General features: G+C 49.5%; 1 protein-coding gene across 1 annotated transcript in view; it reads right to left on the bottom strand.

Moving 5' to 3' along the window:
- COL23A1 (collagen type XXIII alpha 1 chain) overlaps positions 1-24,655 on the bottom strand; it is a 257,686-nt gene that overhangs the window by 50,179 nt on the left and 182,852 nt on the right. The window contains exon 3 of the mRNA XM_081093278.1: positions 8,307-8,351. Coding sequence (XP_080949404.1) covers positions 8,307-8,351 — 45 coding nt within the window. The remainder of the gene's footprint in view (positions 1-8,306; positions 8,352-24,655) is intronic.

Raw genomic sequence — 24,655 nt, 5'->3', positions numbered from 1 at the left:
TTTCTCAGCATTTTATTTTCAACTTACTACATTTTAAAATCTAAAGTTTGTTTCTTATAGTATATACTAGAGGCCCAGTGCACGAAATTTGTGCATGGGAGGGGTCCCTAGTGGCTGCCAGCCAGGGACTCCCTTCCCCAGTTGCCGGTTGCCGGCTGCTGGCCGGGGTCTTCCTTCGTTCCATGCCGCCCCCTGGTGGTCATTGCACATCATAGAGAGTGATCAAACTCCTGGTCAGTCAAACTCCCAAGGGGACACTTTGTATGTTAGGCTTTTATATATATAGATAGTTGGATCATGTTTTTTAAAAATACAATTAAAAATTTAAAAATTATGTCAATACACACATAAAATTTATGACCTTAAATATTTTAAAATCTACAATTTAGTAGTGTTAAGTATGTTTATATTATAATATATTCAATCTCTGGAAGTTTTCCATTTTGAAAAATTTAAACTGTACCCACTAAACAATAACTCTCCATTCTTCCTCCCCTCAGTCCCTGGCAGCCACCATTTTACTTCCTATTTTTATGAATTTATTACCTCCCTCAGTAAATGAAATAATACAATATTTGTCTTTATGTGACTGGCTTATTTCACTTGGCATGGGTAATGCCCTCAAGTTTCATCCATATTGTAGCATGTGTCAGAATTTCCTTTTTAAGAATGAATACATGCAGGAGACAACCGATTGATGTTTCGCTCTCACATTAATGTTTTTTTATGTCTCTCAAAAAATTAATTGAAAATGAATAATATTTCACGGTATAGAAATACCACATTTTGTTTTTTCATTTGTCTGATGCTGAACTTTTTGGCTGTTGTGAATAATACTGTTAGGAAATTTTTGTTTGATACCCTGGTTTCAGTTCGTTTAGATATATACCCTCCAGTGATATTGCTGAGTCATATGCTAATTCTATTTTTAATTTTTTGAGGAATTACCACACTATTCTCCGGAGTGGCTGTGCCATCGTACAGTTCCACCAACAGATTCCAAGGATTCCGATTTCTCCACATCCTTGCCAACACGTGTTATTTTCTGATTTTTTAAAAAAGTAGCCATCCTGCCGAAACCAGTCTGGCTCAGTGGATAGAGCGTCGGCCTGCGGACTGAAAGGTCCCGGGTTCGATTCCGGTCAAGGGCATGTACCTGGGTTGCGGGCACATCTCCAGTAGGAGGTGTGCAGGAGGCGGCTGATCGATGTTTCTCTCTCATTGATGTTTCTAACTCTCTGTCTCTCTCCCTTCCTCTCTGTAAAAAATCAATAAAAATATATAAAAAAAAAGTTGCCATCCTAATTGGTATGAGGTAATAGCTTTCTGTGGTTTTCATTTGCATTTACCTAATGATTAATGATGTTGAATGTTTTTTTTATTACATTACTTCTTTATTGATTCTGCCAATCTTTGACTTTGATTGAATTGTTTAACCCTTTTATATTTAATGTAATTGTTCATAAGGTAAGGCTTATGTGTTTGAATTTGCTATTTAATTTCTATGTCTTATGTATTTTTTATTCCCCTATTACTTCACTACTGCTTCTTTTTTGCTAAGTAGATGTTTTCTAGTGTAACATTTTCATTAATTTTTAAATTCTATTATTTTGGAGTTATTTTCTTAGTGGTTGTCCTGGGGATTAAAATTAACATCTTAATTTAAGATAATATGGTTTTGATTGGAAATAATTTACTTTTAATTGCTTATAAGTACTATGCTCCAATATAGCCCTGTTCATTATCCTTTACCACTTTACACATTATAAGCTCATAAACACAATTTTATAATTATTGCTTTATGCAATTGACTTTTTAATTAGGATAGAGAAAAAAGTTGTAAATAAAAATACACTTACATTGTCTTTCACATTTACTTATGTAGTTACCTTCATTGAAATTCATCATTTCTGTGTGGACTTAAATCGCTCTCTGGTGTCCTTTCATTTCCGACTGAAGGAACCTGTTTATTGCTTCTTGTAGGTCAGATCTGATAGTGATAAATTCTTTCCATTTTTGTTTACCTGGGCATTACTTAATTTCCCCTTCATTTTTAAAGGATGGTTGATTATCAAAAGCCTCTCTGAGGAGGTCACATTTGTGCTGATTCTTTTTAAAAAAACATATATTTGTACCGCTTTCCGAGAGGGAGAGGGAGAAAGAGTTAGAAACATCAACGATGAGAGAGAATCATTGATCCGTTGCCTCCTGCACGCCCCACCCTGGGGATCCAGTCTACAACCCGGGCATGTGCCCTGACCGGGAATCGAACCGTAACCTCCTGGTTCATGGGTCGACGCTCAACCACTGAGCCACGCTGGCTGGGCTTTGTGCTGATTCTTGAATGACAAGAAAGAGCCATGAGAGTGTGTAGGACAGGGTTACTCAGCAGACCTGAGTGGTCCACAACCTGCACATCCCAAAGAAAGAGCTGATCCTGGCCGGCTGCAGGGAGATCACCTTCCACTCCTGGGAATATGTGCTAACAGGAGTGTCTTCCAATACCTGGGGCCTGGGGCCATGCCAGGCAGTTTACAGCAGCAATGTGAGTTACGGTGGAGTTTCGGCCATGCTGTATCCGTTTGACCTTTGGAGGGGCTGGAGACTGAACAATGAAGGTCAGCCACATGGGCACTCAATAAAACCCTACACAGCAAGTCTCAAGTGAGTTTCCCTGCTTCGCAAACATCGAACATGCTGTCACACATCATTACTGGGAGAAGCAGGGCTGTCTGCGCAACTCCATGGGGAGGGGAATATTGGAAGTTGGGGCCCTATGTTCCTCTTACGTTTGCTGACTTTAATCTGTACCTTTTTGCTGTGCTAAATCATAATCAAAAAAACAATTGGGGAAGGTCCAGGCCATTCTTCTTTCACGTATTTCGTCTGCTTCTCTTGCTTCTCCTCTTTGCTTTCTTCCTTTGACTGAATAATCTTAATGGACCCATCTTCAAGTTCGCTGATTTTTTTCTGCCAGCCCAAACACTGTTGAGCCCTGTTGGTGAATTTCTCATTTCAGTTACTGTACCTCAGGGTTTCTGTTTGCTTCTTTTTTTAAATACTTTCTCTCTCTGTATTGATGGTCTCCATTTGGTGGTACATATTCTTGGGCTTCCCTTTGATTCTTTAGACATGGTTTCCTTTAAATATATTTAAAACAGCAAACATGATTCTTTTGACTAGCATTTCCATCTGGGCTTTCTCAGAGAAGGCTTCTATGGATGGCTTCTCCCCTGTTTATTGCCATACTTTCTTGTCTCTTTGTATGTCTCACAATTTTTTTTTTAATTAAAAACTGGGCATTTATAGTAATTTAATGTGACTACTATGAAAATTAGATTCTGCTCCTACTCTTTTTTAAAAAAAATTTTTGTTTTATTGCTTAAAGTATTACAGAGAGTATTACATATGTTTCCTTTTTTTTCCCCCTTGACCTCCCCCCCCCCCCCGTATCTTGTTAATGTTTATCCAGTAAGTCTCCCACTTGGTGCCAAGGGGCTTTATGTAGGCGGGAGTGACACTCGGTGCTCCGCCATCACGGCTCTGCTGCGCCTTCACTGCCCGCTGGAGCAGAAGTGAAAGATCGACACCCTCAGGCTTTCCCCGAACATGCGCACACCCCTTCACAGGCACGTGCCTTCGCACGGCGTCGGAGCTTTGCAGAGCCCCTTCAGGCATCTCATCACCTCCATTTTTGTTTAAGTGTTTGTGTCAGCTTCTTGTTTGTTCCAACGGGTATCACCCCTTCAATTGCCACTGAGTGTTTCAGGCAAGCACTCTAGCCCAGGGGTGGGCAACCCCTGGCACACGTGCCAAACATGGCACGCCAGTAACTTTTGCTGGCACGCGAAACCCTCTCTTATAATCTTCCATTTACAATTTTTTTCTTAATATCGACTTTTTTATTTTTCAGATAAATTCAGTGTAGGTGCATCTTAGATAAATAAATAATTTTACATAACAAATTATCTTAAAGACCATAGACATGGATTGATGGGAGAGGGGAAGAGCAATTTCTATGCCTCTGCCTTAACTCTCCCTGCCTTCCTAGGTCCGACCAGTGTTTTGGTTTCATCCACATACGCTTATGAATCTTTGTTCTCAGTGATGAATTTTGTTAAGTCTCGTAATAGTAGCCTGACGGATGAAAGTAGTAGCTCGTGCATATCTCTGAAGGTCATGAAATATAAACCTGATGTAAAATCTCTGTCATCAGTGATGCAGCAGCAAAAGTCCCACTGATAATATCAAATGGAGTCATAAAGTTTTCTGTCGGACTATCAGTGTACATGTATACATTAAAAAATAAATGTATTTTTCATCATCATACACTGTGTTTTTGTTGCTCGAATGAATTTTATTATTTCTTCAAGGTTCTTCACATACGTACACCTTAAGAGATATCAAGTAGGCGTAACATGTTCTCAAAAAATTAGGGTTGGCACGCAGAAGAATTTTAAGTCAGAGATTTTGCTGGTTTTGGCATGCACTCACAAAAAGGTTTCCCACCCCTGCTCTAGACACAGGGCTTTCCCGATGAGCATGCTCTGCAGCAGGTCAAAGAAAGGCAAGTCCTGTGCACAAGCTTTCCCAGGGAGTTTACAGACATGTCAGATAGGGACAATCTTCTGAAAATGAGCATCTGGGGACCTTCAACCTGCCTGTCTCCTTTGATGGCTGCTGCTTTCCACAGGTACTGTGGTTGTCAGGCTTATGTTTTTGTTTTAATTTTTATTTATTTATTGATGAGAGAAGGGGGGAGAGGAAGGGAGGGAGACAGAGACAGAGCGAGAGTGAGAGCAAGAACGTGCACGCAGGAGAGAAACATCGATTTGTTGTCCACCCACTTGTGCATTCAGTGGTTGATCCCTGTGTATGCTCTGACTGGGGATCAAACCCGCAAACTTGGTGTGCTGGGGCAAAGCTCTACCAACTGAGCTAGCTGGCCAGGAAGGCTGATGTTTTTTTTAAGGGTATGGAACTGAGCAGATGGGCAAGTAAAATGTTACAAACACTGCTGTTCTTAGCAAGATTTATAATTTTTTCCTTGAATAAAGGGGTTGTTGCAAGTTTTCCATTAATTTCCATAGTTGGAGAAAGGTCCATTTTTCCTAGTTTTCTTGCTGCTTTTATAAAGAAGCAGATTTTCAGAGGTGCTTAACCCACCATTTTAGAAGTTTTCCCACTGGATTTTTAGAAAGGGTTTCTTGGGTTTAGGGTGGATAAAAAACCCTAGCGCTGAGCCTGCTGATCTAAGGCTGGGAGCTGTGAGAGTCTGTGAGTGCCTCCATTTGTCTCCACTGATTTAGCACAGCATCAGCCAAGCAGCATTTGATTGCTTCCTCCTGGTTTCTTCCCGCATCCTCAGCCTTCATCCTTCACTGGCCCACCAGTCCTTCTTTCCCTCTCCCTCCTCTCTGCCCGCCCCATTCCTGTCAGCAAGCTTTTATTAACCATCTCCCGAGGGCCTGTGGGTCCAGCCCCAGCTCCTGCCCAGAGGAGCCTCTGCTCTGGTGGAGGGGAAAGACACGTTTCCAGAGGAGACAACCACAACCAGGCTGTGCTGGGACAGAGGGAGGTGTCTGAGGCTGGCGGAGTCAGGGGAGCCCGGGGAAGCTGAGGGGGCAATGGAGGTTCTTGGGGCCAGGGGGTCATCTAGAAGGAGAAAGTATCTTGCTCAATAGCCCTGGAAAGATGACCCCAGAGGGCAAGAGCAGTGCCGGGCTTCCCCAGCTGCGAATGGGCCAGTGGGGAGACGAGCATTCATTCCATTGGGACAGGTGCACAAGCACTGCAGGGCCATGGAGGCATTCTGCAGGCAAAGGCCCCTCTGCAGCTAGAGAGCACCCATCCCACGGGCGAGCAGGCGCGGCTGTCTGCAGGTCTGCAGGTCTGCAGCAGCGGCAGGAAGGCATCTCGGCAGACACTGTCCACCAGGCAGGCTCCCGGGACACAGGAAAAGGTCTGGTTTTACAGGGGAAGGTGCCAAAGCCAGGATGTGCATGTGTGTGAAACTGGAAATAAACACCAGGCACAGCCAAAGCTAATCAGAGGGGAACATCTGCTTGGGGCTGTTCACACCATTCTCGACAGGCAGGGGATCAGGACACCGCCTGGGAAAGGGCGGCCAGGGGGCGAGGTGCTGCCCACCCCTTGTCCAACGGCGTCCTTAGACAAGATACTTCTTCCTTTGAAGCCTCAGTTTCCTTATTGCAAAATGGGGCGAATAACAGATGCTTATCTTGTAGTGTCTGTGAGGATGACAAGACTTGGGGAACTTGAAAGGACTCAGCGCACAGTATCAGGGGCCCAGTAAGTCCTTATCTCTCTGTGGCTTTTCGGTTGCTGTAAACTGGAGTCATAATTCTAACGGGTTTTGAGTAAGTTGAGTAATATTATACATTTCCCTGGAAAAAGTCACTTTGTATTCCTCACCTCCTTCCGGAATGGACGTCAGGAGCTTACAATAAAAGGCAATAAAACACTTTATGAGGACGGAAACAAGAACTGAGTGCTGAAATGCGTATCTGCAGGCCCGTGGGGTGTGTGTGTGTGTGTGTGTGTGTGTGTGTGTGTGTGTGTGTTTACACACAAAATCTAGAGTAAAGGAAGCCATGGCAATCAAACATGAAACAGCCTTCAGCTTCTGGAAGTCAAACACAGAGAACCATGACAGCATTTCCTACCAGGGCCCTCTAGCGGCTTTATCTGGGGGCCGCTATAGAAGGAACTAGATAATGCAAGCATGCAGCACAGCGGGGAGGAGGCCCACGCCCAGCGCCAGGGAGGAGTCGGAGGCTCAGAGGGAGCCTGGTCAGCTCCCTGGCCCAATCGCTGGGGTTCCCCTTGGTGGTGATCCCCTCTGGCATCACACCATGCCCTCCTGGAGCAGCTGCTGAGGGGCTGAGCATGCGCTCATGCATGCACGCATTCACTCCTTCACTCACTGTTTGCGCATTTACATTCCCAGGGCCTACTCTGTGCTGAAAAGTGAAGACTTTGGAGATGCTTGCACTAGACTTAAAGAATACTGAACTTGGGGTTTGAGTTCAGGAAGAGGAGATGGCATCCCGGGGAGGGGAGGCCAGGAGTGCAGGGTCAGAGTGGGAGGGCCTCAGACACCCCTGGTGAGGCTGGAGGTGGGGACACGGGGTAGGGGTGATGAGAGCTGCAGGAGCTGTGGGTGAGGACAAGAAGGGGGCTCTGAGATGTACTGTGAGAAGACTGACCAGGATTTGGTGTGGGAGAGGGGAGGGAGGGGTCCCGGATGATGCCCAGGTGTCTGCATAGGGAAGCGGAGGTTGGAGGTTTCTCCCTGCGTTGGGGAGCTGGGGAGAGCAGGCTAGCGGAGGAGCTGGTTCAGTGGGCCAGGTCCAAACTCCAGAGGAGATAGCGTAGCTGGAGACACGAAGGGGGTCACTGTCAGTGTCATGGGGGTGCCGTTGCGTAGGAGTGGGAGAGAAGAGAGAAGAGGGCCAAGAGCAGATTTATTTAAGGCAAATGGGGTATATAGAAAAGGCCAAAAAGAAGGGGGTCAGAGATGTGGGAGGAGACACAGGCCAGAGCTGAGCTGGGAATACAGGGTGGGGACGTGGGGGTGGCCAACAGCGAGGATCAAGGAAGATAATGACGGCAAAGCATCTGCTGGCATGACCATCAGATGACGTCAGCGGAGTGACAGTGAAAAGAGACCGGAGGGGCTGGGGTGAGTGGAAGGCGAGGTGGAAGAGCCAGGACAGGGTTGGTGTGTGGGTGCCTCTGAGGAAGCTTCTCTGTGTGTCTTGGGTAGGGGATGTGCAGAGCAAGTGTGTTTGGGTGAAATGAAGATGGCAGGAGGGGAGGTACGCACGGACAGGTGAGTCTGCAGGTCGAATGGAGGAAGGAGGAGTATCTTCCTGGTGCCTCTGCCAAGGGCAGGGCAGGCCAAGTCCGGGGAGGGACAGGGGCACCAGGAGAACCAGGGACAATGGGCTGGTGGGATCACTCTCAGCTCCCGCAAGGCCGGGAGGTTGTTTCAGAGTGAGACTGGGGATGACGTTTCTGAGGTTGACACTAAGATTCAGAGGGTGCCAAGGACATGGGTGGGACAGTCACTGGACCTGTGATGCCAAGAAGCCAGGGAAAGGGATACTGGGCACTGTGGCCCCCAGGGGCAGTGGCTGGATTGGAAGGGAGGAGACGAGCTGGCCCAGGACCCAGGGTCCTGAGTAATGAGGTGCCATGGGGACTGGTGCATCCAGCTCAGTCCCTGGCCAAGGGCAGACTTCTAGGCCTGAGCTTAGGAACTAGGAGAACCTGGGACTCACCGGGATCACCTCTTCTTCCAGGCTTGCCACGCCGTCCAGGGGGCCCTAGACAGGAAAACAAGGATAGACTCGTTGAAAAGGGAAGCCGTGGGTTTGGGCACAGTCCGCCTGCTGCTGGCCACCCACCCACCCTGCAGCTGCATCCTGGCAGCAGCTTGCCTGCCACCCTGCTGGCTGACAGAGAGGAGAGGTGTGGGGAGAAACCCATCCCTCACCCCTGCTCCTCCCACCCTTCCTCTGCGGGTTGTATACTCACCCCTCACTCTCTCATTCAGTTACTAATCATCTGCTCATTTATCCACTCACAATTCCTCCGAAATAAAAAAAGATTTATTATCTGGAAACTCTTGAGGTAGAAGAGTTTGCAACTGAGAAACTTCCAAACGAGGAGAAATATAAGGCCGAGGGGGAGAGTTATCTTATGAAAGCCCTGACCAATGCTTTTTAATCTCCACGGCGATACAACAACAGGGACAGCACATCACAGAAAGACACCAGCATGGCATTTCAAATGCTTGAACTCGGCAATCAGGCGCTATCCTACCCATCACTGTCCTGCCGGGGCTCGCTGGAACCCTCAGCACTTCCCAGCCCCGCCAGCGTGGGCACATGCTTCTGTTCTCGGGATTTATTGCCGAGAACGCACTTCTTTTCTGTATGCAGCTCTCCATCCACATGGCTGGAGCCTTTCTGGACGGATGATGGGAACCATCTTGCCTTTGCCTTCAGCCCCTCTGCCCTCCTCATTCTTTTATTTTTTTGGGAAAGGTGTGCAGAAGATGCATGTACTAGATTACAAATGAAATGGCACTTTATACCCGTCTCTACCCTGCCCGCCCCCTGCGTGCCGGGAGCTGTGGTGGGCCCTGATGGACACAGACTGTGGCTGTATTACAAGGCACTGCCCTTTCCTGTGAAGGTCACCCCCCTCCCAGATTCCCAGAACAACCACTGAGGAGAGACAGACTGGTCATGAGTCCGGTCCGATGCAGGGTGGTTGTATGTATGCACACGCCTGTGTGTTTTCCCTTTTTCCTCCTCCTGTCTTTAAGTGGAGCTCATTGAGTGCCCCTGATCCAGGGGTTGGGACGGGGCAGTAAAGCAAAAGCAGCCCAGGTCAGGGGGTCAGTGGTACTTCCGATTTGTTAGGGGGGAATCCTGGATGGGGAGGAGGGAGGACCTCTGAGAACGAGTGAGAGAGACCTTTGCAGGGCAGGCTGAGGCGAGAAGGAATTTCTGGCCAGCACTGGGGGCTTGAGATCAGGATGGTTAAGCAAAATTAAAAAATTAAAAACATGCTATTTTCTTGCACCCCTATGTTTGTAATTAAAGAAAAGTTATTGTGGTCAAGAAGGCATAACAGATTTTACCGTATTTAACCATGTTTAAGAGTGCAGTGCGCCGGTGTTAGCATGTGCCCGGTGTTGTGCGCAGGTCTCCGGACTTCTTCATCTTGCAAAACTGGAAACTCTTTATTCATGAACAGCCCTCCCTTCCCCCGCCCCCAGTCCTCCAGAAACCACCATCCTACTTTCTGTTTCTAAGACTGTGCTTGTTTTAGATATCTCAGATGAGTGGAACCTTGCAGGATCTGTCCTTTTGTGAGTGGCTCATTTCACTTAGTACAATGTACTCAAAAGTTCACCCATCTTGGTAAAGTGACCATTTCCTTCTTTTTAAAGGTTCAATAAATATTCCATTTTATGTACACACCACATAGTCTTCATCCTTTCATCCCATCTGGTGGTGGATACTGAGTTGCTTCTACCTCTTGGCTAGTGTGGACAATGCTATAAACATGGGGGAGCAAGTATTTCTTCAAGATGCTGTTTTCAACTCTTTTGGATAAATACCCACAAGTGGGATTTCAGGGTCATCTGGCAGTTTTATTTTTAATTTGTTGAGGCCCGTCCTAACTGTTTTCTATAGTGGCTACACCATTTTACACGCTTACCAACAGTGTACGAGGGTTTCAACTTCTCCACATCCCCACCAACATCTGTTATTTTCTGTTTGTTTTTTTGGATATTGGCCACCCTAATGGATATGAGGTGATATCTCACATTGTGGTTTTAATTCGCATTTCCTTAATAATAAGTGATGTTAAACATCTTTCATATAACTGTTGGCTATTTGTACATCTTTTTTTTAATATATATTTTATTGATTTTTTACAGAGAGGAAGGGAGAGAGATAGAGAGTTAGAAACATTGATGGGAGAGAAACATCGATCAGCCGCCTCCTGCACATCTCCCACTGGGGATGTGCCCGCAACCCAGGTACATGCCCCTGACCGGAATCGAACCTGGGACCCTTCAGTCCGCAGGCCGATGCTCTATCCACTGAGCCAAGCCGGTTTCGGCTGTACATCTTCTTTAGAGAGATGTCTATTCAAGTCCTTGGCCCATTTTTTAATTGGATTGTTTGTTTTTATCACTGAGTTGTAGTTCTTTTTGTTTTCCTTTGGTTAATCCTCACCTGAGGATACTTTTCCCATTGACTTGTAGAGAGAGTGGAAGGGAGGGAGGGAGAGGGAGAAAGAGAGAGAAACATTGTTGTGAGACACATCGACCAGTTGCCTCCTGTACCTGACTCAACTGGGGCCGGGAATTGAAGCCAAAGCCCAGGCATGTGCCCTTGACCGGGAATCAAACGCAGGGCCCCTTGATGCCTGGGCCAGTGCTCCAACCACTGAGCAACACTGGCCAAGGCTGTAGGAGTTCTTTGTATATTTTGGATATTAACCCCTTATCAGGTATATGGTTTGCAATTATTTTCTCTCACTCTGTAGGTTACCTTTTCATTCTGTTGTTTCCTTTGTTGTACAGAAGTTTCATTTTTTAATTTTTAAAATTCTCACCCAAGCACATGATAGAGAGAAGAAAGAAGAGAGAGAAACATTGACGTGTATATGTCCCAACCAGGGTTCGAACCCACAACCCAGATATCTGCCCTGACCAGGAACTGAACTGGCAACCTTCTGGTGCACAGGACTATGCTCAACCTGTTGGAAGCTACCCACTGTCTTCACTATCAGAGAAGTGTAAACAAGGAGCCGGAATGCTGGTGACCCTTGAGCCCTGGCAAGGGCCAGAGCTATGCACCGATTGTTTAGTTGAGACAATGGTGGCTCAAGCAATTTCCTGACCAAATAGTCTCAGAATAAATCTTTACTAATATTTACTGACCTTTAAGATAGTCTGTCTGTAAGCGGAATTGCCTGCCTGACTAAGGGCTATATGTGTATCCAAAATTGAATAAAAGGTTGGCAAGGCCTGGGCACCAGTGAAGTCCTTCCTCTAGAGTTGGACTCTCCGCCTGGCCCCCATTATTTCCAAATTATTATTTCTTGTCTCGTCTCTGTCATTTGTGCGCGGCCCTTCTCCAGATCCCGAACCACGAACCACGTGGGACGTGGCTCACACATCAACCAACTGAGCCACTCAACTGGGCTGTGCAGAAGTTTTAAAGTTTGATGTAGCCCAATTTTTCTATTTTTGTTTTTGTTGCCTTTTAAATCTTTGAGTTCTTTTGTTTATGGAGCAAGGTGAGGTCCCAATTTATTCTTTTGTCTGTGGTTATCCAGTTTTCCCAACACCATTTGTTAAGGATATTATCTTTTGTGTAGCCAGACTTGGCACCTTTGTCAGAGATGATTTGACCACGTAAGGGATGCAAACCTGAGCACTGAGAGCAGAAATCATGCTAGTTGCCATCTTTGGTTTCCCCCGATACCAGACGCAGCCGTCAAGTGTCATGCTGGAAACGCCCAGGTCCATGTTGACTTGGTAACAAGATTCTGGCCCCCATAACAGACAACAGCTCATACTGAGAGGGACCTGTAGCTGATGAAGGGCCTCCAGGCCCACCACACCCGCTGAGGCCTGCGGCTCCCTTCCTCCTGGTGGGCTATGGAGGCCCCTTTATTGGAACCTCTTTCCAGAACTCTGGGAGGAGAATTGTGGTCAAGTGATTTGAATCCTCCAGACCTTCAGCCTGAGCTCCCCGATGTTGCCTGGGCCCCAGAGCCATTGTGGAGGTGCTCTTGAATGGAAAAGTCAGGGGAGATCCCCGGATTTGAGCTTCTAAGACCAAATCATTAAAACATCTCTCCCAAATATAAATTAAAATCACAACGAGATATCACCTGTCAGAAGGGCTATCATCAATAAATCAATAAACAAGTGTTGGTGAGGCCCTAGCTGGTTTGGCTCAGTGGATAGAGCATCAGCCTGTGGACTGAAGGGTCCTGGTTTGATTCTGGTACATGCCCAGGTTGCGGGCTTGATCCCCAGTAGGGGGCTTGCAGGAGGCAGCCAATCAGTGATTCTCTCTCATCATTGACATTTCTATCTTGCCCTGTCCCTTCCTCTCTGAAATCAATAAAAAAATTATTAATAAAAAAAAAGTGTTGGTGAGGACATAGAGGAAAGGGAATCTTCATGCATTGTTGGTGAATTTGTAAATTGATGCAGCCACTATGGAAAACAGTATGGAGGTTCTTCAAAAAATTAAAAATAGAACTACCATAAGACCCAGTAATTCCACTTACCTGAAAAAACCCAAACCACTAATTTGAAAAAATATACACATCCCTATGTTCACTGTAGCATTATTTACAATAGCCAAGATATGGAAACAACCCAAATGTCAAGCGATAGACAAATGGATAAAGAAGATGTGATACATATATACAATGGAATATTACTCAGCCATAAAAAAGAATGAAATATAACCATTTGTGACAACATGGATGGATCTAGAGGGTATTATACTAAGTGAAAGAAGTCAGACAGAGGAAGACAAATATTGTTTGCTTTCACTTCGATGTGAAAGCTAAAAAACAAAATAAACAATACAGAAACAAACTCATGGATACAGAGAAAGGAACGGATGGCTGCCAGATAGGAATGTGTTGGGGGTTGAGTGAAAAAGGTGACGGGATTAAGTAGTACAAATTGGTAGTTACAAACTACCATGGGATGTAAAATACAGCATAGGGAGTACAGGCAATAGTAGTGTAATAACTATGTATAGCACCATGTGGGTAGTAGACTTACTGGGGTGATCACTTCATAAATCACCTAAATGGCTCATCACTATGTTGTAACCCTGACACTAATATATTGTATGTCAACTGTAATTAGAAAAAAAAATGTTAAAAAACATTTCTGCAGATAATTTTGTTTTACAAGTATCAGACCACCCGGACTGGAGGGATCTGCCTGCTCATTTCCAGCCTGGCCTGACAAAGCCCTCTGTCCCTCAGAGGAGGAGTCAGGTCCTGGGCACACCTCGTGGGCCCAGGGGACATGGTGCCCTTGGCGGGCACTGACTCCCCAAGAGGCTGGCCGGCTGCGTGAGCTGGGCCAGCACCGCGAGCCACGTTGTCCTCTGGGAATTAAAACCAGGGCCCCTTGTTCAGCAAATACAGCTCATTCCAGAGGGGTTTGTGACCCCGCAGGCATCCTCCATCAGCCACTACACTGCAGGGAGCCCGATGGTCCCGTGCCCGCTGCTTGTTGGAAAGCCCCAAAGCAGTGTGGAGAAGCAGTGCCACAGGCTGCCGGGTTGTAGAGCAAATGTTTGTTTAGCACCAGGATGTTTGTTTAGAACCAGCAACTCCTGCTGCTGGGACAGGTCCCTACTGCCCCAATGACCAGATGACCAGACCTGGCCATCCTGCCTTGACACCGTCTCATTCAGTGACCAAATGAACAGAGCCATGGCAAGGTGAGAGGGGAGGGAGCTGGCAGGTGGTCCCAGCCGCCCATTCACTGAGTCTCACACGTGAACCCCGATGTTCTCTCCAACGGAGCCGACAGTCCCGAGCAGCCACGCAGCCCCTGACAGTGTTTAATAAAAGCAAGAGCTTGGCGTTATTGAGCGTTTCTGCTCGGTGGCAATCTCAATTCCATGTTAACTCATACACGCCTCAAACCCGAGGAAGGCTGCTATTAGTATCTCCATCTTATAGATGTAGAAGCCGAAGCACACAGAGATGAACTGATTCTCAGAGTCAGACAGCTGTCGTGGGCGGGGCCGTGCAGCGGCCGCCCCCTGCCCCCTGCCTCCCGCCCAGGCAGATGCTCACTGAAGGGGAGCGGTTACAACAGTCCACCATGTCCATAACCGCTTCTTGGCACTTATTATTATTTTTTCAAAATATCGGGTACCCTACCAAATGGAAGGGGCCCAGAGATGGCTGTCAGAGGCCCATGCATTAAAAGGCCGCATGCCACTGCCCACACTGGGGGCCCCAATGACTTGTGCCTGCTTTGGACATGCGTGCCTCACACCATCCGAAATGCCTGTACTTTCCAGGCTGGTTCCTCCCCTGAGTCTGTAGGAGCTTTAATAAAAGCATTTAAAACTATATCAAGGGGTCCAGACCCACTATTCACGTTGGTGGCGCACCGGACCCAGACTGGGGGGTGGGCGAAGAGAGCCTGGGGAGGGGGCGGCCGCTGACAGGTTGGGAGCCTGTGCAGGCCCCGTGCTGAGTGCTTCTGTGGCCACGTGAGAGAGATGTGACATGACTGGCCCCACTAACAGAAGAGAGCTGAGACCCAAAGGTGAGGTGCCCTGTCCTAGCTGAAGAGCCAGTCAGAGCCAGGAGTGGGGCCCTGGGCTGCCAGGGCTCTTGCTGGCACCAATGCTGTCCTCCTAAGTGTGTCTGTTTGGGGAAATGGACCATGGTGTAGGCACCAGGACTGAAAATCAGAACATGTCTCCCAGAGGTCAGCTCCCTGGCTGGCTGAGGATGGAGGACATGGGCTGGCACATGGCACTGCCTGTGGGAGGCACTGGTGGGAGGGGCCTGTGGTCTGGGCAGCTGGAAGGCCAGCTGTGTGCAGCCACCAGTATTCCCTAGACCCACCTGGCCCCTAGGGCTCCTGCCTGTGGTGACACTGGGGACTGCCTGGGGCCATCTCCCATTTACTCAGAGGCCACAGCCTGGTCAGAGATGCCCAGGTGTCCCCAGACACAAGTGGCCCCTGTCCGTCTGTCCCGAGGTCCTGTGCCGCTCCGGGTGGGCTATGGAACTGCCTGACTCTGAGGGGTGCTGGCTGGGCAGGGGCTTGGGGAGCAGGGCCTGGAAAGCTGCAAGCCTCCTGCAGAGCGGCAGCCCCTTCTGTGGGCCCAGGTCCTGATGCAGCTGGAGGCCAGGCTTCTGCAATGGGAGGGTCGTTCCCAGAGCTGGAATGCTGCGGGGAGCAAGGAAGGTGGCCCCTGTTGGCGAACCTCCCGTGTGCCAGGCTTTGTGCTGGGGGCTGTACAGATGTCTGCTCATTTACTCTGCTCAGCGCCCCTGCCAGGGAGGTGGCATCCACCTTACGCTACAGATGAAGTAAAGAGGCTCAAAGGAAGGGACTTGTCCTGTCACACAGCTGGCGTGGAGCAGAGCTGGAACGCAAACCTAGCTGTGTCTACTTCCAAGCACTTGCTTTGCTTCCTTAAAAGAAATGAGGGCTGCCTGGACTCCCCTCTCGCCGGATGCCATCGTCTGGCCAGAGACCCCTGGGCGCCCCATCCTAGGTCCACCAGCTCTGTGAGCGGGGAGGGCCAGGGTTATTTTCCAAAGTGCTTGGGGGGGGGGGCGGGGGAGGGTGCTCCACCACACCCCAGTTTCAGGTTCAGTGGGGCTGGAGTGACCGGAGAGTTTGCATTTTTATCACGTTCCCAGGGGATGTGCTGTTGCTGTGGGTCTGGGAAACACACTTGAAACCACTTGGCTTCCTTTCTCTCTCCCTTTAAATATGATTTTCTTTCTTACAACATATTTCAAGCCTCATGTACTTTACTTGGTGCCAGTTGCCTTGGGTGTTCAGGGGCTGGGAGGCTGGAGCCAAGCTGTGAGTGTACAATACCCAAGGACACCAGTTCTGGGTTCATAAACCACCAGCAATTATTTCTACTGCTGCTGCCACGAGGGCTACTGCGGTGTGCACTGCCGGAGCACGGACCGTGTGCCAGGTCACATCAATCCTAATGTGATTTTCACAGCTACCCTCCAGCTCATTTTATCGAGGAGGAAACTGGGACCAGAGAGGGCAAGTCACTGGCTTGAGGTCACACAGCTTCCAGCAGCAAGACTGAAATTTGGCCCCTGGTGGTCTGGTGCCAGGGTTCACACTCAGAGCCACAGGCTGTTCTGCCTTAGGACTAGATGAGATGGAACAGAAGCCCCTCACCACAGCCCCTCACAGTGGAAGCTGGTTGAATGGCCTAAACCAGAGCTCTCAGTCTACACCCAACCCCATTTCTCTGTCTGAATCCCCGTCTCTGTGAACAGCATCGCCCCCTACCAGCCCCCGGGAGTGTGGGTGGATCCATCCCATCCACGCTTCCTGAGCACCGCCTCTAAACACGAGAGGCGCCAGGCTGCCACCCTACATGGCTGGCCACGCCTCGGCCCTGTCCTGGTGTTCTCAGTGTATGACTGTGACCCTAAAACCACCCCGTGCAGTGGGTACTATTATCCCCATTTTACAGATGTGGAATTGCAGCACCAAGAAGTTAGCTCACCCCAAATCACAGAGTCAGGAGAGAAAGAACAAGTACGGCCCCGGCAGCTCTGTGGACCGATGGTGGCAGCCTCCTCCCTCCCTGGCTTCCCAGTTTCCTTCATTCTCTCCCCACAGTCAGGCAGCCCTTCTGAACCACAGATCGGATCCTGTACTTCCCTGTAAAGCCACCCCCAAGCTCCTCACTGTTCTTAGGACAGTCTGAGCTCCTTGGCCAAGGCCGTTCCAGGCTGACCCAGACTTCCCTCTCTGGCCTGCTCTGCCCAGCCCCTACTTATCTTCCATACATCACTCCAGGCCCACTTTTTGCCAGAACACCTGGCCCAGATCACATCAAAATCCCAGAGCTGTTTTGCTCATGTCTTCAGTGTCCATTCTCTCCTTTCTTGCCAGAAAAACTACTCATCCTTCAAGATCCAGCTAAGACATGAACCCTCCTCTGGGATGTCTTCCTGGATGCCCACTCTATGGCCACAGATATTTACTTGCACTTGGTGCAGTGGGATGGAGCCGTCTGCCCATCTGTGAGCCCCACAAAGCAGGGACCACATGCAATCGCCCTTGGTCCTCGGAGAGGCTGGCCCGGGCTAAACTGAACTAAGGTGAATGGTCATCAGTGACCACGCCAAGAGGCTCTGGATTCTGGGGTGTCCATTGGCGGCTGTGTCTGAGTCTGATCATTGCTGGAAATTAGGAAAGGAAATGAGATCTTTTCTTCTTTTTTTAAAAAAATATATTTTATTGATTTTTTACAGAGAGGAAGGGAGAAGGATAGAGAGTTAGAAACATCGATAAGAGAGAAATATCTAAGAGAGAAACATCGATCAGCTGCCTCCCGCACACCCCCTACTGGGGTTGTGCCCACAACCCAGGTACATGCCCTTGACCGGAATCGAACCTGGGACCCTTCAGTCTGCAGGCCGACGCTCTATCCACGGAGACAAACTGGTCAGGGCTAGATTTTTCTTCTTTATGCCTGTTGTCCTCTGCCCACTGGGCTGGGAAAATGCCAGTTTATGAACCAAGGGCAAGTGGCTATGGGTCTTTCAAGCCAGGGCTGTTGGAAACCCTGGGGGCAGACCTTGCCCGGGTGAACTGCTTCTAACCATTCTCTGGGGAGCGCCTGCGCCCCCAGATAATTAGCCGCATGTGTGTGGGGGACAGGCCTGGTTTATTTCCCAAGGATTTATGAGAAGGGGAGTATTCTCACTGACCTCCGTTTCAGGAAAGGCCTCTTTCTGGAACACTTGCCGAATATCAACAGTAAAGCACATGTGCTCGCAGCAAGCCTGCCTGACAGCGTCATTCCCGCCATGTGTTTCTTGTCTCGTTCGCATTTTAGCATTCGCTCTGGGGACTGCATGCATTTCTGAAGGTCCCTAAACACAGCTCCAAGCGGAGCACTTATAATTTACCCTTCATGAAAGCCATCACTGCTCTTTCCAAACATACTTGGAAGTGGGTTCAAAGTTTATTTAGAGAAAAAAAATACATTTTTAATAGACAGAAAGAGAGTGTTTGTGAATTCTTTTTCCCAAGCCCTCCTCCTTGGGACCTTGGGAACGACTCCTTCGGCTCACAGACACTGACATCCTCAGAGGGGACCGTGAACGTGTGAACACGGGTCATCTGTCCGCTCAGGCATTTTTCCAGTTTATTCTCTGTTTATTCACCTGTTATGCTGTTTCTCCCTCCACCCCACCTTCTCATTCTCTTCCTTCTACTCGTGCACTCTCACCTCATCATTGCCCATCCATCCATTTATCCTGCTGTAGAAAAACTACTCAATACATAGTTTTGGGTGCATGAATGACTTTATTCATCCAGGCAATCAAATATCTATCTGTATATTTATCATTCATCCACCCATTAGATTATTAATCTTTGTTCATTCATCCTGAGATCCATCCATCCATCCATCCATCCACCCAACATTGACCCACTCTGTGCCAGACTCAGGGGACACTCAAATGAGTACATCTGGTTCCTGCCGTTGAGTGGCTCACAAGGAGCTGGGAGATGACATGCAAACAATCAATCAAAATGGACCGTGGGAACTGATTGTAGAGAGATGTGCAGGAGCTGTGGGGCCCGGAAGGGGCATGGATACTGGGAACGGTTCAGTACAGAAGGGGAGATGGAGCGTCCACAGATAAAAACCTGCTCGTCTTCCCTGTCTCCAGAACCAATGTGGCAGCAGCTTGGGGTGAGTGGAGTCAACGGCCACTCCAAGGCCTGAAATTCCACCCATGCCTTGCAGCCATTTTCTGTCAGAGACAACCTCCAAGCTGGAACTGCTCAGATATGGCACCGTCTTAGTGATCCTTACAGCAATCCTGTATCTCCATTCTGAAGAGCAGGAAACGGGCTCAGAAGAGGGGAGGAAGCTAAGACGCGGCAGAGCCTACATATCAGAGCTTGAGAACTGGTGGTCAGTCTGTGTAGCCTGCTGCAGCCATTGGCTGGTGGGTGGCCCTCTGGACAGCACCAGCCACTGACCTATCTGTTCCCACTCTGAAGTTTCCAGGGTGCTTGGGCCCCAGGCCTAATTCCTTGGGGTCACGGTTCTTCCTGCACCCACCTGTCCCAGAGCTAACCGGACACCCTGCAGGAAAGTGGTGGTCCCTGTCTGGGAGGCTGAGTGCTCAAAGGACCCCAAGAAGCCCTGCTATTTCAGTGCCTCTCTTCTCCTGGCCCCAGGCCCAGGGGCTGAGCACGAGGGCCTTGTTCATAAGCAGGGACCACACATGCCAAGTTCCAGGCTGTGGCCAGGCCTCGGGCTCTGGACTGGGCAGAGAGTGGCCGTGCTCACAGAGATCCTGCAGCCACGGTCCTCAGCGCCGTGATCCTGCAGAGAGCGCGTCCCGGGAGCCCTGCCTGGGTGAGGACACCGGTGCAGCCCCTCCGCGGGGCCTCAGGAAGGAGTCATTTTACATTCAAGCCTTCACAGAAGTCTTTCATGTTCTGTGGTGCATGTTCAATTAATTTATTTTTTAAAACCCAACAACAAAATAGCATTTGGTGAAGACACACAAACGTAACCAGCCCTAATCAGAGCTAGTTCTAGATGCTTATCTCTGTAACTGAGGAACCTGTTAAAAAGAGCCTGGGAGTTAAGGATGGGAGATAAATGTGTTCATTTATCTCTATTACTCCAGAACCCTGAGCTCTGAGGGCAGAGCGGTCAGGGGAGGAAGCATCAGCAACAAAGTTTAGGAAGTGGGGAAGTAGACAAATGAGGGGTTACTGTGTGTGCGGAAATGGGACAGCTAAGATTTTAAGCTGGGAATGGAAAAGCTCAAGAGCAACCTACCTGCGCTGAGAACACCCAAAGCTCAGGAAGCTGCAGACCTGATGAGCTAGGATCTAGACCAGGGGCCTCAAACTATGGCCCTTGGGTCAAATCCGGTCCACCACTGACTTTTTAAAAAATTGATTTTTAAAAAGAGAGGGAGGTGAGGGAGAGGGAGAGGGAACGAGAGGGAGCGAGAGAGAGCAAGAAGAGGAAGAGGAAGAGAGAGAGAGAGACAGACATTGATGCGAGAGCAAAACATTGATCAACTGCCTCTGGGAATCAAGCCCGAAACCTGGGCATGTGCTCTGACCGGGACTCGAACAGGTAACCCTTTGGTGCACGGGATGACGCCCAATCAATTGAGCTACATCGGCCCGGTCCCACCACTGATTTTTGTAAATAAAGTTTTACTTATGGACTGTCTATGGCTGTGTTTGCGCTACAACGACAGAGTTGAGCAGTTGTGACAGAGATGGTATTTGCCTCTGATCTGGACAGCTGCCCTTTCTTGCGCTGGGGGCTCATTTTCCGGAGAGAGGGGAGTAGAGTCTCTCGCTTGCAGGACGCCAGCCGCACAGTTGAGGAAGGCGTGTCATCAAGAGGAAGTCGACACACGCATGTGGAGGCCCCGGAGCATTCCTTCCTCAGCGTGGCTCTCAAGACCAGGCGCTGGGTCTTTGCTTCCAGGCAGGAGACGGGGAGGCTCTTCCCCGGGAATCCGATGAGCACAGGAGGAAAGACCCAGCCAGCTCACGCCCTGGGAAGCCACGACTGACTAGCCTCGCCTGTGCCCACCGAGCTGCCAGTCAGCTTTCTAGTTTCCACTCTGGAAAATGAGCCAAAGGCACCAGACGTTTGAGAAACCCTCTCGCATGAAAGACAAGGGCAAAACAGGTGGCGAGAAGTAACTCAGAGGACAACGGCTTTCAGAAACAGAAAATTAAAATCCCCCCACACCCCACAATTAAATGTTCAGAGAGAACAGCGGATATTATATCCATGAATTTAGATCAGGATGCTATTAAAAAGGAATATTCAGAGAACATTTGCACAAAATTTCTTGCAAATTAAAAACATGATAGCAGCGATTAAAATTTCATTGGAAACAGAGTTGCGAGAGAAAGGTGGGCCAAGTCTCCAAGTCAGAATGAACAGATGCAGAAAATTGGAAAAAGAGGTGGAGCTAGGTCAGGACATCAGGAGCAGTGCAGGGATGGTCATCCCCCCCCCCCCCCCCCCCCAGCTAAGGAAACCTAGAGAGAGAAAAAACAGAGAAATTGGGGAGTTGGGGGGGAATCATTACATAATTCAAGGAATTTGAATACATTGAGATTTCTTCCTAAGGGTCCAGCTCAGTGAAAGAAAACAGACCTTGGTAAAGGCACTTCGCCTCAAAGTCTCACAACACAGGGTTTAAGGAGAAGATCCCAAACTACCAGAGAGAAAATAGCAGGCTTCCTGCAAAGACCTGAGAAAAAAGGAAGGCTTGGTCTTCTAATAGAGAATGCCTAAAACGGGAAAAATCAAAGTTGCAGCATATTCATGTTATTTAGAGGAAGGTGATCATTTTTAAAATTTATTTTTTTAAATTGATTTAGATCAGGGAGGGAGAGGGAGAGAGAAATAGAAACATCAACGATGAGAGAGAATCATAGATCAGCTGCCTCCTGCACGCCTCCTACTGGGGATGGAGCCCGCAACCCGGGCATGTGCCCTGACCCAGAATCAAACTATGACCTCCTGGTTCATAGGTTGATGCCCAACCACTGAGCCAGCCACACTGGCTGGGAAGGGAGGAAGGTGATAATTACCGACAGAAGCCCTGCTATTTGTCAGGTGTGTGTCAGGGCCTGGGGATACATGGGAGTGAGACAGGCCCAGCCCCACCACCATTACAGGCTAGGGGGAGGCAGACCCTGCCTCACCGATGATGAGCCAGATTATAAACTGGCAAGTGCGGTGAAGGAAAAGTACAGGTGAGCACAACCTGTCCGCTGGGCTCAGGTTCCCTGGGAAACTTATGCTTGAGATGAGGCCCGAGAGACGCCCGGAGCTGCCTGGGCAGCGGAAGGACAGTGTTGCTGGCAGGAGGGACAGCAAGGGCAAAGGCTCTCTGTGAGAGACGGCAGGGCTCAGCCTTGCTCCCCATCCCAATCCCCTGAAGGGCCCTGTGAGCAGGGCTGGGCCTCACCTCCGGCGTTTCTGATTCAGCGAGTTGCAGGTGGGACCCCAGAATCTGTAGTTCTAACAGCTCCAGCTGATGGGGATGTTGCTGGCCCAGACCTGCATGGTGAGAAGCGCTGACCTAAATGTCTGCAGAGCCCAATCCTACTGGGTTTGATTTGTACCCTTCAGGCCAGCAGTTCTCAAACAGGAGAACCATTAGGGTGTTTGTGTTGTGTGCAAATTTCCCGGCCACCCCAGAGATTCCAATTCCTGGGGCTGGGCTGACCCTGGCAATGTGTATTGACGTGAATGCCCATGGTCCCAGGGGGCCACTCGAGGCCTGGGAGTGGGGGACAAGCAGACAGCTCTTGCAGTAATGCAGGCGTGAGATGATGGGGCCTCACCAACCAGGCAAGGGACGGAGGTGGAGAGGGCAGGATGGACTTGTGAGGTGAATGGCGGGGCTGAAAATGGCTTGGGGACAATGAAAATGGAAGGGCGGCTCTAACCTTGAGAGTCTGGGATCAGGCAGCCAATGCCAGGATTCAAGTATCGGCTGGACTTCCTGCTCCCAGCCCCCTCAAACTAGCCTGAAAGTTCACTGCCAAAGTGATTTTTAAATTTTGTGAAACAATTCCCAGGTGAAAACTGCCGTATCTCATTTCCCCTGCAGATGACCCAGCCAAGTGGGAAATCTGCTGTATCTGCCTTTAGAATCCACCAGAGTCAGCTTCTGTTCCTAAGACAACTGGGCGAAGCCTCAATTCCAACTGTGTCCCACCAGATGGAGTGGGTTGGGCCCCGAGCCCCTCCTGCCAGCCCTGGGCTTTCCAAGGCCAGGCTTCCCCTGCCAGCAAAGAGAGAGAAACCACAGACCCCACAGCGCACTCATGCCTCTCCCCCCACCCCCTCCCCAGGAGAGACCTGCAATTTCTTGGCCAGAACAGGAGCCAACAAAAGTCTAAAAAGGCCCCACACTCATGAGGCCACATGGACCCTGTGTCAGGCCTGGTCCCTGGTCGTCCTCCCTGGGGAATTTCAGTCCACCCACATTTGGACTGAGGACGAAAGGTTCAAATGAAAGGCGTTCGACAGCTGCCCCGGAGGCTCTCTGCCCACATGACGTGGAGCCATCAGTAGAAAGTTCCAGGAATTGAAGGCCAGTGCCACTTCCCCTGGCTGGCTGGTCCCACGTGTGTGTTTGAGGGGAGAGGTGGTCCCTGCAGGCTTCTCAGGGGCCCCGGGGACCCTGTACTGCTGCCCTCCCAGGTGGGGCCTTCGGGACTAGGGCCTAGAGACTCGGGCCTCCCTCATATTTTCAAAGGCCGCCTCTCCCCATTTATGAAGTACCGACCCCCGGCCTCTCCGTGCACTGTGTTCCTGTGGGCTTTGGCTTTCGGTTTCTTCCATCCTCAATCCTCAGAGCCACCTGGCAGCATGTTCCCTCGCCCCATCATCCAGGTCTCAGCTCAGGGGGCACCTCCTCAGTGGGGCCCTCGCTAAGTGACTCCCCAGGATTTCATCACATCAGGTGGTGCCTGCCCATCCCATGCCCTCCTCCTGCTAGAATGTCAGCTCCCCGACAGGACAGATCTTGTCCAGCTTATTGCCTAGTGCCTGGCATCCAGTGAAGCTCAGCAATATTTGCTGAACAGCTGACATGAGAGAACGAAAACCGTACAGAAGTGACTTGCCCCAAATCACAAGCTAGCAGAGGCCTGTCTGGCCTGGGCACTGGCCCAGCTGTCACATTGCCTTCCCTGCCGCTCCCCTCACTGGGTACTGCCTGGGCAGCTGGGGAGCGTCTGTGTGGCCATTGCCTCTCAGGAAGGCCTCCCGGTCGAAGGAACCTGGAAGGCAGAAATGCTGCTTCTGGGTTTATCTTGCAGAGACGGTAGCAGACCCTGGAAATCAGGTCTCAAAGTGCAGGAGTCGCCAGCAGAGGCTTTGAAGCCAAACCGACCTGGGCTGGCTCCCAGCTCTGCCACTCCCGGGTCAGGGTGAGGGGGGTGACCCTGGGCAGGCCACCTCATCTCCCTGAGGCTCGGGTTCCTGGCCTGGAAGCCCAGGATCAGGTGGCACCTACCTTCTCCAGTTTTTGTTTGTTTGCTTTTTGTTAATCCTCACCTGAGGATATTTTTTCCATTGATTTTCAGAGTGGAAGGGAGGGAAGGAGGGAGGGGAGAAGAGAGGGAGAAACATTGATGTGAGAGAGACACATCGGTTGGTTGCCTCCCACACGCACCCTGTCCAAGGCTGGGGTTCGAACCTGCAACCCAGGTATGTGCCCTTGATTGGGAATCAAACCTGAGACCCTCTGGTGGGTGAGCTGATGCACTAACCACTGAGAAACATGGACC

Source organism: Myotis nattereri (assembly GCF_964212035.1).
Source record: "Myotis nattereri genome assembly, chromosome: 5".
NCBI classification, from domain to species: domain Eukaryota; kingdom Metazoa; phylum Chordata; class Mammalia; order Chiroptera; family Vespertilionidae; genus Myotis; species Myotis nattereri.
The sequence above is the reverse complement of the archived record's forward strand: the minus strand, read 5'-3'. Positions and strand labels throughout refer to the sequence as shown.